The 15,466-nt window shown below is 38.6% G+C and overlaps 1 protein-coding gene across 8 annotated transcripts in view; it reads left to right on the top strand.

Annotated features, from left to right (window-relative positions):
• PDE11A (phosphodiesterase 11A) overlaps positions 1–15,466 on the top strand; it is a 135,105-nt gene that overhangs the window by 44,654 nt on the left and 74,985 nt on the right. For 7 of the 8 annotated variants that reach the window (XM_083841026.1, XM_083841024.1, XM_083841023.1 and 4 more), the window contains 2 exons: positions 12,473–12,562; positions 15,326–15,466. In XM_083841026.1, the coding sequence (XP_083697152.1) occupies positions 12,473–12,562; positions 15,326–15,466 (231 nt within the window). Of the gene's footprint in view, positions 1–2,930; positions 3,859–6,103; positions 6,702–12,472; positions 12,563–15,325 lie in introns of those variants that run through there. The other variant, XM_083841030.1, reaches the window with a different exon arrangement.

Genomic DNA, 15,466 nt, shown 5'->3' with positions numbered 1-15,466 from the left:
TAGACTTGAATGAGCGGTAATGTGTTTAGAGCATTTTTCAAGACAAAAATCTGTCAGATGTCAAAGCTGTGTTCTGTAAATCAGTATTTTAGAACATGCATTTGAAAGTTGTAAAGAATTAGGGAAATACCCAAACTATTACTTTGTTTTATTTTTAAAATTGCATGAGCTGAAACTGAAAGCAGTTAATGATATTGACCTTCCTGACTGCAGAGTTAATTGAGGCTGTAAGAAAGTAATCAGCAAGTACCAGTAACAGCACCTTATGATAAGTGCTGTTCTAAAGAGAATTCCCGATGTCCTCGGGTAGAAAAAAGGAGATTTTAGTTCAGGAATAGAGCTGGCTTACCTCTTACTGCTCTGGCAGACTTTATTCTTCTAAGGCCTAACATCAGCTGAAAGGGGATACCTGAGTCCAGAAGGTCACGGCTGTCATCCATCCAAACTCTGATTCTTACTTACTGATGTCTTGTGAAGATTCTGGGCAAAACAGTAGAATTCAAAGTTATTTTTTTTAAGCAAAGATTAAAGACAGAAGTGTATTTTTTATATACAAACAAATTTGCTTTCTCTAGCTGGTACGTTTTCAGCATTGCAGACTGAATTATTGTTTTTCTTTATAAATTGCACATTTTACTACGTGCTGCATAATCTTTTTTTCCTGTATATGTTCTTTTCCTATCTGTGCAGTGAAGATAGAAAATCAAAGCACAGCTTTTACACTTCCTTTTACAATTCTCTTTTACAACTGCATCTCTAAATCTTACCAATATATAGCATATATTTTTCTTACTTGCTGTTACTGAAATCATGGTTAGGATTCCAAGTTCTGTGCAGAAATGCTCGCTTCCTTTCCTGTTTTTATTCAGATGTTCTTGTGCACGGGCAAACCAGTAAGATGTGAGATTTAGGCACTCTGGTAGTCATAGAGCAGAGAGAGGTATGGAGAAAGCAGGGAATGTCAAACCAGTCAGGCTGTCTTGCAGATTACATGGCTTCACAGAAATTTTGTAAATGTTTATGCTCAGCTTCTTCTGACTGGTATCTGTCTGGAAAGGGTAAAATACATTTTAATGTCAATCTGTCTCCTGTGAAATTGGTACAACCAGAGCTGATGAAAATGTCCTTGAGGCATCAACCACCTTTCCCCACCTTTAAAGAAGACAAAGTTCTATAAATTACAACCATGTAAATCTGAATTGAAGTGTCAGAGGTATTACTGAAAGCTCACACTGATGTAGATGAGGGCAGTATTTGGTTCATATCCTTTTCTTCTGTTGTTCCTTTAATTAAACTGTGCTCATAGTGAGGAAAATGAGAGAGGATAGAATATAATTGCTCAACGCTTTCTTCAAGTAGCTGCATTAAGAAAACAGTTAAAGAATATTTCTGTACTTTGTGATAGTCTTTCAGAAGTTCCCTTCATCTGAAACTGCGTTTTTGTGTGCTTTTTTAAGTCTTGTTGTTTAAGAAATTGCTCCATTGTATTGGTACTGCATCAGTTTTCACCTGTCCCTAATTGGATAGTTATTAACCTTAGACCACTAAGAATGACAGTGTCTAGATTTTATAGATATGTTTCCCTCCAGCAAGTTCTCTGTCACTTCAGATAGAAACTGTTCTGAAAATGCTATTATTGATATATACTTCTCTTTTCATATACAAGCTCAACATGGGGGGTTTGTGCTTTTAAAATTAAAGGTTTGTAGGGTTTATTTCCCTCGCTTCACGTGGCGAGTGAACACTCATAATATGAAAGGTAGAAATTAGAATACATGTTATAAGCATTACAGAAATTCTTAATTGGGTCTGAAAAAGCTGTAATAGAAACTAATTCAGATTATCTAATTGGTATAGTTGGATTGAAATAGTCAATTCTGCTAGTATAAAAAAATATACTTTATGACAAAATGCAGAAACATTACATTTAAAAAAAAAATCTATATACTGGAAATGCATTGTATTCCTTACAGAAATGAAAGAAGAACAGAAACAGCTTTCTCTGGATAAATATATGAAGAGCTGACAGGAGAAACTCAACAAAATAACATAAGAATTTGTGTCAAAAAATATGCTGTAATTAGGTGGTAGTAGTGATGCTTCTGTGTATTATGAAAGAAATAGTCAATAAGGTAAATGGGCACAGGAGCATCAAAGTGGGAAAAGAGGCATAAAATAGTGTGATATAAGAAATAGCCCATTACGCCATACGTTGTCCTTTGTGGACTATTTCTAGTCCATCAAAGGCTTTATCCATTTGGGCATAAAGTTTCTGTAGCCTATGAAATGCTAAAAATGCTTTGACATGGAGTAACATAAGGGAATATAGACTGAGATGTAGTTGTTGTCATGAGTCTCTGGCTGTCTTTTAAGCTATCACCCAGACTCTGTCTCACTTGCATAAGAAAACTTGCTTCAGATTTTCTTCTGGGAGAACAGAGAAGCTAAACTTGTTCCTACCTGCTAAAATTTAACCTAAGAAATCTGGTTGGTTTGCACATTAGACTCAGGCTTTTGTATTCCCATTGGGGTTTAAGCCAGGAGAATGGGCTCTTAGCAAGAACACCTGCCTTGCTGGAGGACCTCAGCATGGCAAAGGATCAGGCCTCTGCAGTAAGCTCCTCCAGAAATAAGCTCCTCCAGAAACAGTCTCTCTACCTTTAAACAAATCTAATATGAAAAAGTATATGAAAGAAGAACCTGAATAGAAACAGTAATATCACTGTGATCTGGATGAGGACTGTTATATACAGATGAGCTAAATTCTTTTTTTGGTTAAACTGCACACAGTATGCAACAGCAGGATTGTTTCACTCACAGTAACACATGCCTGCACTCTGGCTTAAAAGACAACTTAATTTGTAAGAAAAGTGAAAGACGACATCTTTATTCAGTAAGATGCAACAATTAGTAGAAGCGTTTTTTTGCTTTGCCTGTATACTCTAATACTTTATGATTGCAGCAAGAAGTATACAAATATATCTTGTTCTCATTTTTGACAAGAGTTGGGAGTTGGTAACTGAATTGTAAGTAGAATTGTGTGGCTTAAAGATTGCTTTCTCAAAGGGTGCATGTGGAATTTATTCTTGTTTTCAGGACAATTTAGTTATCATGATAAGCTATTACAGGTAGTACCCATAACAGTAACACCACAGATGTATGATGCAATCTGGCAAGGTAAAACAGAAATTTGCAATTGTGTTAACGGAAAAATCAACTTTAAAATGGTGTTTGTTAATCCTTCTATATAGGTCTAAAGTTCTGATCTACAGCTCTATTTTATCAGTAATAGTATCATTTTTTCTGCTCTTATGCTGCAGAACTAATACCAATACCTTAGTCTCATGCAACAGCAGTTATGAAACTTTTATAAGTGTCTTTGGGCAGGCTGGGTACAGCAATTCAGGTGTGGTGGGAACCAGGAGCTTTTCCCTAATTTTGACAGTCTTTCTTTGTGACCTTCTTCCTTCCCTCAGATAAATCATTTCATCTTTCTTTGGCTCAGTTTTCCTGTCTCCATAAGAAAATTACGACGTGATATTGCTGCTGTAAAACTTCACCCCCGGTCTGCCAAAGTGCTTTGATATACTGAGATTTAAGGCACTGCAGGATTGCCTGCCAGTGCTCTTGCACAATGGCTGCGGACTCCTGTGCCTGGGGACTAGCCTCTAGTGGCTCATCTTCCAACAGGAGATAGCAGACAGGCAGTAACAGCCCCTCTTGTCTCTTTGGAAAACATTATGCAGGTAAAATGTCCTCTGTGAACCCTGTCAACTTGACTTTTATTAAGGTGATGATATAATTTGACTGCGTCAAAGACTGAACAACGGTCATCTTTGAAGGACAGAAAGTTAATTGGTAAGTAGGAGCTGTGGTTCTGAGGACACTTGTCTGTCTCACGATGCTGCTCATTCATGTTATTTCAGATGAACTAATAAAAGCTGCCTAGCATTTTGCTGTCAGGTCTTGCCACAAAGGACAGTGCCCTGCCAGCTTTCAAAACCAATAGATGGAAACACTAGACCTGACAAAGAAACAATGGTTGTGTTGATGGCAACTGAACTGTGTGTCATCACACAGACATGGTGCATACCTCCACCATCCAGACTTGGTGGAGACTCTGAAGCCCTCGCAATGAGGCATCTCCGTGGCTTTCAACTTGCCCATAATACAGAAGCATACCAGCTTACTGGTTTGATCGTATTAGGTTAGCTTCACAGTTCTCATTTGGGCTGCTTACAGGGTGACTTTTTTCCTTGCTTTCAAGCTTGAAGTGCTTTGCTGAACCCCCAGGACTAAGTGCTGCATGCCAGGCATGAGGCTTACAGGTGCTTATGCTGTGACTGATGCTCCTTGTGGCAATGCTTTTTTCTTTGCCACCCCTACTCTTCCTCACTTCCTTCACGTTTCATTTTAATCCTTCATATCTCATTTTAAAGGAACCAATATTCTTCCTTGTCCAACTCTTCTCCTTCCCTTGTCCCTGCTTTTCCTGCTGCAAATCCAGATTGATTTCACATGTTAAATAACTGAGTGATAACCTGAAGTGTTTGCTGGGACAGGACTTATCGGGCATCACTTATAGAGTATGAGTCAAACAGGGAAAAGCTTCCAATGCAGATAGAAGGATCTCTGCACGTATGAGACCAAGAGATTTGATCCTAGATTAGTAGCCGTTTTACATATTTTTAAATTTGGAGGGGAGGGTGGGGGGAAGTTCTAGTCTAGAAGAAATGTTGTCATGTTTCAGATTTGTCTGGATTAAAACAGTATTTGAAATAAGGTACTTGGTGGAAATTTGCTCTACAACTTATTGTCCTTTCCACTTTATACCAAATGCTAAACTCAATGCAATGTTAAATTTCAGTGTCTTATATATTACCAAAAATAGATTTAATTAGACCCCATCAATGTTTTTGTGTGTATGACAGAATAACTCAGTGTGGCTTGTTTAGATTTTTTGAGCTTCATCTGTTGCTGGTGGTGGCAGGTATGAATAATGTTTAGCTGCAAAATGACTGGGGCAAGAAACCTGCAAATATCTGCCAGAAAAATGAAATAGGATTAGTAGATGTGTGTAGTTCTGACTGTATAAACAGTCTTACAAGGGTCTTACTGTAAATAAAATTAGATGTGTTCGCTTATTTCCTCACTTTAAACATCTGAGGTGCATAGGGGGAGAGAGAGGAGATGGGGTTTGTGCTGTAGGGCCTTCAGAAGGGCTGGAAAGGGGCAGGGGCTGAGGCTGAACCTGTCCACGCTGTGCTTATGCCCCCTCCTGCCCCTCGGTCCTGTGCACAACACTTTCCCAGCACCATGGCTTGTGAGGACAATGACCTACATAGGATTCAGGTTTTTAAAGCTGCAATAAGTCTGTTCCTGCAGGCGACGTGTATTGTAATCTGTCTGGTGACGCAGTTATCTCATTTGAATGTGTGCCAGTAATTATATGAGGCAGCCAAGCCCAGAGTCAGGGCTGAAGAAATGCTCCTGTGCTCCTTTTCAGGCTGTTTACAGCAATCAAAAGCTTCCACAGTTAGCCAGCTTTATAGGACAGAGACACTGTCATCTGTTTGTGAGTATTAGGGCATTTTTATGGTACCATGTAAATAACCACAGGCAATTTTAATAAATAAATAAATAAGCCCAGGGCAATAGAAAATTGGTCCAGGAGCCTCTGTAGGTTCACTGATGTGAGCACGAGCTTATGAGCTGGGTTGCGTTTGTATGCCCCATAATTCATGGGATGTCTCTACCAAGCAATGGTTCTGTCCATGCTTGGAATGGAAAAATAATTTTGGAAAACATTTCTGGGAACTGCAAATCTAGGTGATGATCAGATTTTATCAGAGGTGTGGACAGTTGGCAGAAGGTGATGGAGTTTGGATGAGTGCTTGTGCTTAATGTTTTTGCAATTTATTTTGGTTTCTTATTTTCTGAATTATTTAAAATATTTCACTTGCTGAACCTATTTTTAACACTTCAGGAAGTGTTTAAAGGGGCAGCTGGTTTCCCTGACTTGTTTTTAAGTATGTTCATTAAACATAACTTTAAGCTATTGTAAAAATATTTGCCTTACGAAGATATTTTTTTCTCTTTCTAGGAAGCCTGTACTACCTTGCTTCCCTGACAGACTTACCAAGCAAACTGTATAAAAAGAAGTGACTGGTGCAGCCCCTAAAGACAACACTTGAACCAGACAAGTGTTTGCTGAGAGTAGTATATCCTGAAGTTTGTGCCAGATTGGGCACCCCAGCCTTCCTGAGAGGCATCTTACCTCCATCGGTCATCCAAACTGTTGTCTTTTGTGACCACAGGCAAGGGGATGCTTGGAGCATGTTGGAAGCCGTGAGTTAGCCTATATCCATCAAATAGTTGTGGCACTGAGTGCTCTTGGAGAATGCTCAGTGTGGGCAAAACTGCATGTGGGGGAGGCAGGGTAAATGTCACTGCACTTAGCTGAAGCTGAATTCAGGGCTTCTTTCCAGCCAGCAGCATGAAGCTAGCATTTTACCTCTGCAGTGTGCTGCCATTGCAGCACTGGCTCTTTTTCACGATTAGCGAATAACTTTCTGCATTGCAGGTCTGCATGCGTGCAGCTAGCTTTGTTGTCTATACCATTAGTTATCGTTTAAAAAAAAAAAAAAGAAGGCAAAACACATGGAGATCTGCAGATATGAAAAAGTGCATCCCTATATAGGGTAAGAAAAATAATTTCATACTGTTTTGTGGTTGATGTGGAGCTTGTATTATTTGAGAGGGGGAAACAATACTGAGGTTAGGAAATTAAAGTCCTTATATACCTTTTGTGAGGTGAAAATTGCAAAACGTAAGCTATTTTCCATGAGACACCAAATTCTAGAAAATAGGCTTTTTTTGAACTTTGAAAGTAGGAGCCAGCAGTGGGGTTTTCATGGGCAGCAGAAAGAAAAGGGTTTGCAAGTTCAGTGAAGCACCATTGTCCCCAGGCTGTGTGATGAGGGGGAAGTTGGTGTCACCTGTGGCCAGGCATTGTCAGAAAGAGCTTGATCAGAGGTCTGGTACTGCCTGTTTCTCATGATAAAAAGGTTTATAGCATGTATAAATTACTATGAGACTCAAGCCCAGATCACCAGAGAAACTCTTGTTTTTTAGCAGTTAGAAGGAACATTCTTAGGCATCTCTTATAACCCATGTTCTGACTATGTCCCAGTGTCTACGAAAAGGCAAGTGAGTGTTATATCCCAAGACACTGGGTTGCTCTAGTATAGGTGTCCCAACACTGCAGCCAGCTATAGAACTGTTGGTCTATAAAACTGTGCTTATGAGCAGAGGAACCATATGGAAGGCTGCCCTCTGAAATTTTGAAGGCGGACTGCTGTGCTTCATCTGGACTTCAGAACTGATGCCATATAAAACAATGAAACAAGAGCAGGTTTATTTGCAGCTTTCGTGTCCTAGCAGTTAATACAGTGGAATTTGGGAATGCTTAGTACTTCCAAATATAAAGCTACAGCTTCAGTGCTTATCTGCAGATTCAAAGGTCTAACTTTGCTCATAACAGTTGGAAAATTTTGGAGATGTGTGGAGATGATAAAGCAATGGGAATCTATCCTTCTGCAGGAAGGAAAAAGTAACAGTGGTCAGGACAGCCATTTGATCTCACTGCTTTAGTTTTGCAGAGAAGATGCATCATCTTCAGACCTCAGCTGAAAATTAAGTGATTGCATATTGCAGCTTCTAGTACTTATCCTGTTCATTCCTTTGGTGTATGTATTTTAGTACTCCTAATATAAAATAATCCCATAACAAAATAAAATTCAGAAACAAAGAGGATGAAGTATTGAATTGGTCCCTATCACTTCACCTTTTTTCCATTGAGGGTTTCCTCCCCTGATAAAATATTGAGTACTTTGTAGGTGAATACAGCTTTTTAGCTTTTGTACGCCATTCTGAATTTGAGGTGCCTGTAGTTGCTACCTGAGGATGCTGCACTTGTTGGACTGTTAGGTATGAGAAATGTGTCAGGTTACCTGGACCCTGTATGCTCAAGTAATTCACAATATAATCTTGTTAACCTGCAATTATCTGAATGCCTTATAGCTGGCACCAGAACAAATGGTTGTCCCTTCCAGCATCTTAGTAGGTTCATTAGATTAGCTTGTTATTCAGACTGAACATTATTTTAATAAAATATACTATTACAAATTTACTGATTTGTTTGTTAATATGCCGCAAGGTACTGTGATGAATCATTGCAACTAATCTTATTTGCCAAAATAAATGAACAAAGTGTATCTAGTAAAGCTATATTTTTGATGTTTTCATATTCTGCCTATTCTCTTTCTTAGCAATTTGCTTTGTTTAATAAATCTGCAGGCTTTTTTTCCTGTCATTAGTTCAAATTAGATATGGAAGGAAACTTCCTTTCAGGAACACTCTCTTTTCCTTCAAAAATATTTTTTAAAATCTCCTTTAGGCAAGGGAAGATAATTTTATGCCTTTTGGAAGGGTATGTCAGCTGTTTTTCTATGAATTTCACACACATATTGTGCATTGGTGTAATGAAAACATGCAGTGTACTCCAGCTTTGAACTGGGTGCCAGTGATCCCTTAAGTTCCAGCATCACGCAGGCTTCACCGTGTAATATAACAATTTGGTAGAACCTGTACAGACCGTGGCTGGTAGAGGCAAGCCGGCCTGACCTGTCCAGTGCTGCGGGAAGAACAGCAGATGGGGAAGAAAACAGCTCTTTCCTGAAAAGATCATCTCACTGAAACAAATTAAAATAAGCATGTGTTATCTGGGTCTGCTCCTGTGACGTACTGAGTAACAGTGTATCTATGACCAGCCATAATCTGTCCTTTTTCTAAAATCTAGGCTTCTGCCTAATTTATTTGCTATTACCAAAAGTCAATAGTATATTACCAAACCATATCTGTGCTGGAGATTTAAGACATTAAAACATGGACTGTGCTTTTATGCTTATTATAAGTAAAATGCTTTTATTTAAGAAGCGATAGTAATGATCAGCAGGAATGGAAATAGAATTGCGGTGCATTACGATTCTGTATTGCAATGTACTGGAGCACCAAAGGATCTGTAATTATATACCTGTAACTTAAAGAGTTGTCTCCAGTTTATAGTGTTATATGCTATTTCCTCAACTCTTTCTTTGTGTTCCCCTCAGAGGAAAAATCCTCGAAGGGAATCTGCACAACAATACCAGCTCATTATAGTGTGTGGCTTGGTCAGAAACGAGCTGAGTATTGTTACTTCTTATTTGTTGGAGTGTCAACAGCTGTAATATCAGTAGGTTGGAGGTGCTTGTAAAGACTTCCTTTCTCTTAAAACATGACAAAATAAAGCAGAAAGCAGTCTCAGGCACTGCAGACTTAATTTTGTAATTTGAAGTCAAAATGTGATAACTGCCTTCTACTCCATTCTGTAATTTTTGATGAAAAAAATCTTATTTAAAATTCAGATACCATTAGAAATGTCTATTCTTTATTTGGTACTATATTACAACTTGCCAAAGACTGTTTTATGCAGCAGTTGTCCTTACGGCTCAGAAAGTACGGAAGAGGAAAGACAGTAGGCTTTTGCTCTTACGCTTGCTCTTCTGTAAACAGTGATAATTAATTTATGTCTTATTACAGCTTACTACAGGATGGTTCCTCTCTAACTGATGGTTGATTTTATATATTTTTTTCTTAATACTTGTTGACATTTATTAATTTTTTTCTACTGATTATATTAAACAGCTTGGTACTTGATATCTGTTTTAGTTGTGCTAAACCTTACACAATTAGTTTGAGTAGTGGGAAAAAATGACGTAAGTCAGCTTTTTCTAGACTCTTGACATTTCATGAACCAGTGTTTTATGGATGTTGTTTTCTGTTTAGAAATTGGAATTTGTATTCTGGAGAGTGGTGTTTTTCAGTATTGCAAAACTGTATTTTCTTCTTGCTAAATAGATGTTCTTGCTAGCTGCTTCTGTGATGGCTGAAGGTTCATAAACCGCTTTCCATTGCTATGGTGTCACATCATATTTGGGAAAATAGGTTGCAGTGTGGGACCAATGAATACTAGTATTTACTTATTTTTATTAAGTAAAAATTGTATATAGTCTCACTATGATATATATAATTACTCCAATATCAGATTTTTCTCAAATTTTTCTGCTCTACATACATCTTACTTGGCTGTGGCATTTAGTATTATTACAAGGAAATACAGATAAGTTTTTGCTTCATTTTAGAAGTAAAATCTACGCGCAAATATGCAAAATTCTCTCAGAAGTTCTTACCAGAAAGAATGATGAACCCCTCAGGGATTGTATTTCAGTCCTTGCTTTTCATTTCTTGTGCTCTTTCCTGCAGGTCTGTTGTGATAGTTGACCGGCTTAAATACTACTGTTGCACAACGATAAGGGTTTGTCAAGTCTGAAGTGCCTCACTTTCCTTTAGAGGGAACCATGGTGGAAGCGGACTAAAGTAAAGTGTTTGCAAACTCGCAGTATAGGTGTGTTTGTGTGGATTCATAACACCTGTGGTTACTCTGACAGAATGGCAGCTGCAAAGGTGCAAAATTCAGAGGATCTGAAGATCCTCTTAGAGGACTCATCTTTACCCCAACACAAATAAACTATTTCTGTAGCCTATGGAGTGTTTAAGGAAGATGAAGTAGAACAGCAATTGCCGCGGAGTGTTCTGGTTCTTCTGAGAGATTGCAACTCTTAATTTTTTCCTCAAATAGTCTTAATAGCCCACTTCCCTGGGTTAGCAGTAATTTTCTAATGAAATGGAGTTTCAAAGACAAATGCCAGTTTCTCTATGCCAGAATTTCTCACAGGAGAGGATTGCCTGCAGTGGATCTCCCAGTTGACAAAGACTGGGGAGAAGAATGGTTAGTTGCTGTAGCATTACTTTATTTTTTTTTAATTGGAAATGCTCTTTCACTTAGAAATCACACTTTATTACCAAAAAGGAGAATGTCATACACCTACAATGTGAAATTAATGATGGTGCTACAGAAATGATTACATATAGTTAGTTTAAAGATCACAGTGATATGCTTCAGTGCACCTCACTGGAACTATTTTCAGGCTATTTTCAATTTTCACTCAGTTCAGGATGGGAAGTCCACTTGACTTTTAAGTCACTCCCTGCAGTGATGCTTCCTGCCAGCCTGACTTGTGCCCTGGTCCCTCCTCAGCCGTGCCTAGGTGTTTTGCAAGTAGAATTATCTTTCAGAATAGGTCCAATGGAGCAAAGCCGAGTAACCCTTCTGAATAAGGGTCCCTTCCCTTGTTAGTGAAGTTTATTTCAGTGCTCATACTATCATCTATTTTGTCTAAAGACATCAAGGTGGACTGAAGCTCTCTCTATCAAAGCTTTTCATATATTCTGCTAACCATCTGGTGAACTTCTGTATCGCTTCAGGTACACAGAGGGGCTGACTCTGTAAAACACAGAATACTCCAATTCCCGCTGGCTTCACAAATATTGAGACCATTCAGCACCTATAAAATCTACTTAATATCTCAGACCCAAGTTTGGAACTGCTTTGCAATGACAGTGTGTTACAGACTTGTTATCAGTATGTGGCTTAAAAATGTTATTATTGGACTTTGTTCCACTGTCATCCTTGTGAAAGTGCAGGTCTTACAGCTATTCAAATATTTGACCAGAATGGTTTACTCATGTCAAACAGAAGCAGCCTAAAGTATGGTCAGCTTGTGCCTCAAAATATTCTCCCAGTCCTTCTTGTCTAGCCTCTCTTTCTTAATGGATGGTGATGTATTAAGGCCCAGCTTGCTCCCCTTAAAGGTTTAAATACAAAGGTTCTTGCAGGTCTAAGTCTTGTAATTCTTTTCATTCATTTTAATTTAACTTCCCTATCCTTTCTCTTCCCTTGTATTTTCTCAAGCATATCTGTAACCCTTTCCCCACCCCTTTGTCCCCCTCACTGAGAAGACAATCAGCTTTCTGACTAAGAGTTTTCGATGGATGTGTTATGTTCCACAGTGCTGGTATTCTGCAAAATCTGTGTCCTCTAGAAATCAGCAGGAATGTGACTCAAGCTTGCTGTTTTCAGTTTTTACTTACTTTAGATCTTAGAACAAAAGCAGTCCAGAAAAAATAAAGAATACTTTTGCTGGGGAAGCTGCAGTGCCTACAGTATTTTAATATAGTCTTCAGCAGACAATTGCTAGACTTGAGAATCTGCAATTTTCCAGACAAGTCATAGAGGAAACTCACTGTTGGGACCTATGAAACCAAATACGTTCATTCTTTACTTCCAATTGGTCTTTGTTCCATCCGTTTTCTGTTCCTTGTCTATGATGATTTTGCTTTTTGTTTAGTGTTCTGCTGAAGAGTGAGCGGGCCAAGACCTTCCTGGGAAATGCAACCTAAGTTTAGATCTCTTTGCTAATAACGTGTCTAATTGCAGTTGTTTTTAATGACTGGGAATTTCTTCTGATTCTAGGTGATGCAGATGTATCTCCCATTCTGCGGGATTGCCATATCCAATGCCCAGCTTTTTGCAGCTTCAAGGAAGGAGTACGACAGAAGCCGGGTGAGTAACAAAAACATGTATTGGACCAGTATTGGACCTTCTTTTGTTCCTTCAGATTCCAGTTACGTATATGTGTTTGCTAAACAGTTTTGACTATATTTTACTTAAAAAAAAAAAAAAAAAAAATGCATTTCTAACAGATAGTGAACTTTACGGAGGCAGCAAGCAGAGAACGTGGGAGGGAAACACTCTTGTTGGTGGCTATTGTTTCCTGGTGTCAGTTTCTTGTTTTGTAGCAGTGAGACAATTGTGCTGGTGACACAGACAGTGCGGTAGAAAGTTACAAGAGTTTGAATTGCTGCCAGTGTAAAACTCCAGAAATATCAAACCTTTTGGTATGCTGGATTTGTAATATTCAATTCATGTGCAAATAATGTGGATGTATCCTTATAAAAGTAAGCAAGCAAAAAGACCTCTATGTGAAGGATTTTGACAGCATGTGTCTGCATAGATATGTTACATTACTCATTGCTGATGCCATGCATGAGTTGGGGCAGGAGGCTTCAAAGAAGTGAAAATAATACTGAGCTCACATGCCAGTTGTTTCTTGGAGAGGTCTTTATTTTTTAAGAAATGAAATGGTCATTTGGAGGTTTTTTCCTAATTGTTGAATTTCTTTCAAATCACCTTTCCTTCAATGACAGATAATACTTTTGTGATCGTGGATCATACCTCATCAAAGCTTCAGTAGAAATACCATCTGTGGTGTTGTACTGTACTCTTGCTTCACAAATCTGGGGAAACTATAGTCGGGTGGGTCCTTATATCAAGTGCTAACGTTTTCATATCCACGATTTTAGTACTTCCCACTACTCTGAAAACCAAAATTAGCCCTTTCTAAGAGTGTATAGATTTAAGGGTCATTAAATATTTGAGCTTGTCTTCTGTCTGTGTCTGACTACAGATTACTATATTTTGGGGTGGAGACATGGAACAAACAGGAAAAAAAGCCTGTCTGCCAAAGTGTTTTTTTTTCTTTTTTTCTTTGTTTGATGTTCAAACAAAATATTTTTTTTTTGATTACTTAAAGACTTAAAATTAGCTACAGATTCCCAGCCTGCAGGGAACAATGACAGACTTTTGAGGAATTGGCGTTTATTCTTCTAAGGGAGGCATTCAGCCGAAAAATATTACGTACGTTCTCATTCTTCATAAGAAAGTGGTAAATTCTGGTGGGTGGACACATTAGGAAATTGGATTAGAGATGTGAATTTTTGTTTCTTGTTGCTTTAGCTGTGGGAGGCATAACAAGTATTTGCTGCCATAACAAGTATTTGCTGCCATTTGACAAGTACACGGTAGCCTGTACTTGTGTTTTTGACTTGTTGTTGGTCTTCAGCTTTGGCTAGTCCATGGCTGAAAGTAGTTGAGTAAAACATGATAGACAGGTCTATACTTTGCCCGCCCCCCCCATCAACCTGCACACTGGTGGTGGCAATTTCCAGTGACTGTGATCAGCATTTTGATGACCACTGCACTTGCGAGAGCTAAGCCCACTAACATTGTTATGCTTACCTATATGGGTGTCCATTAGTTTCAATGCCCTAAATCAGAATAAAAGAAAAAGTTTTGGACTTCAGTTGTGATTTAGCTCTGGCAGGCAGCTAAGTACCACATAGCTGCTTGCTCTCTCTCCCCAGGAGGGATGAAGGAGAGAACTGGAAAGGTAAAAGTGCAAGAACTCATGGGGTTGAGATGAAGACAATTTGCTAGGTAAAGCAAAAGATACACACGTATCTAAGCAAAGCAAAACAAGGAATTCATTCACCACTTCCCATCGGCAGCCACATCCAGGGAAGCAGGACTCATCACATGTAACATTTGCTTGGGAAGATGAACACCATCACTCTGAACATGTCTCCCCCCCCCATCCACGCCCCCTTCCTTCTTTGCCCCAGCTTTTATTGTTGAGCATGTCACCATGTGGTATGGAATCTCTGGCCAGCCTGGATCAGCTGTCCTGGCCATATCCCCTCCCAAATTCTTATGTACCCCCAGCCTCCTCTGTGGCAGGGCAGCAAGAGAAGCAGGAAAGTCCTTGGCTCTGTGTAAACACTGCTCTATAACAAGTAAAAACATTGGTGTTTTGTCACCAATATTTTCATCAAAAGTCCAAAACACAGCATTGTGTGAGCCTCTACAAAGAAAATTAACTCTATCCCAGACAAAACTATGAAAACTTACTTTGGTCTCATAATAAGAAAGAACATAGTCTATTATTTTTATAGGTAATGAAATGAGAAGCTCTTCATTTTAAATCACTGTATTTTACAGACAAAGTTGTTAGTGGTAAATTTGGGTTCAGAGTGTTACTGGAATATAGAAGTCTTGATGTCATCTTTTCTCTCCTAATTTGAACATGCAGAATGGGAAATAAATGAATAAAACAAGTATAAATGCACCAGCAAATTCAATATAGCAAATCAAGTAACTCAATCCATACTGCATACTTGGAGAGTTGCATTACAGCCATTGTTTCATTTTTGGATCAAAATGGAATGGTTTGAAAGATTCCCATTGTTTGCTATGAGTGGTACTGTGCCCGGCGTTGAGCTTAGAAATGAATACTTGTTTCTCTCTTCAGATACACCCACCACCACCACCCCCCACACATTGATTCTGTTGAAATGATCATTAATAACTTTATGTGAAGATTTCATTTTATCACTCATTAAAATCAAGCCCAGAGATTGACTCCTTGTGATGCTCCATGTATTTATTTATTCTGCAACCAAAACAAAATGTTTCTATGCTTATATATAGGCTTTGCTGGAAGTAGTGAATGACCTCTTCGAAGAACAGACTGACTTAGAGAAAATTGTCAAGAAAATTATGCATCGGGCCCAAACCCTACTGAAGTGTGAAAGGTGCTCCGTATTACTTCTAGAAGATATTGAATCACCA

This window comes from Anser anser, assembly GCF_964211835.1.
Source record: "Anser anser genome assembly, chromosome: 6".
In the NCBI taxonomy this organism is placed as follows: domain Eukaryota; kingdom Metazoa; phylum Chordata; class Aves; order Anseriformes; family Anatidae; genus Anser; species Anser anser.
This window is presented reverse-complemented; position numbering and strand designations above follow the sequence as displayed.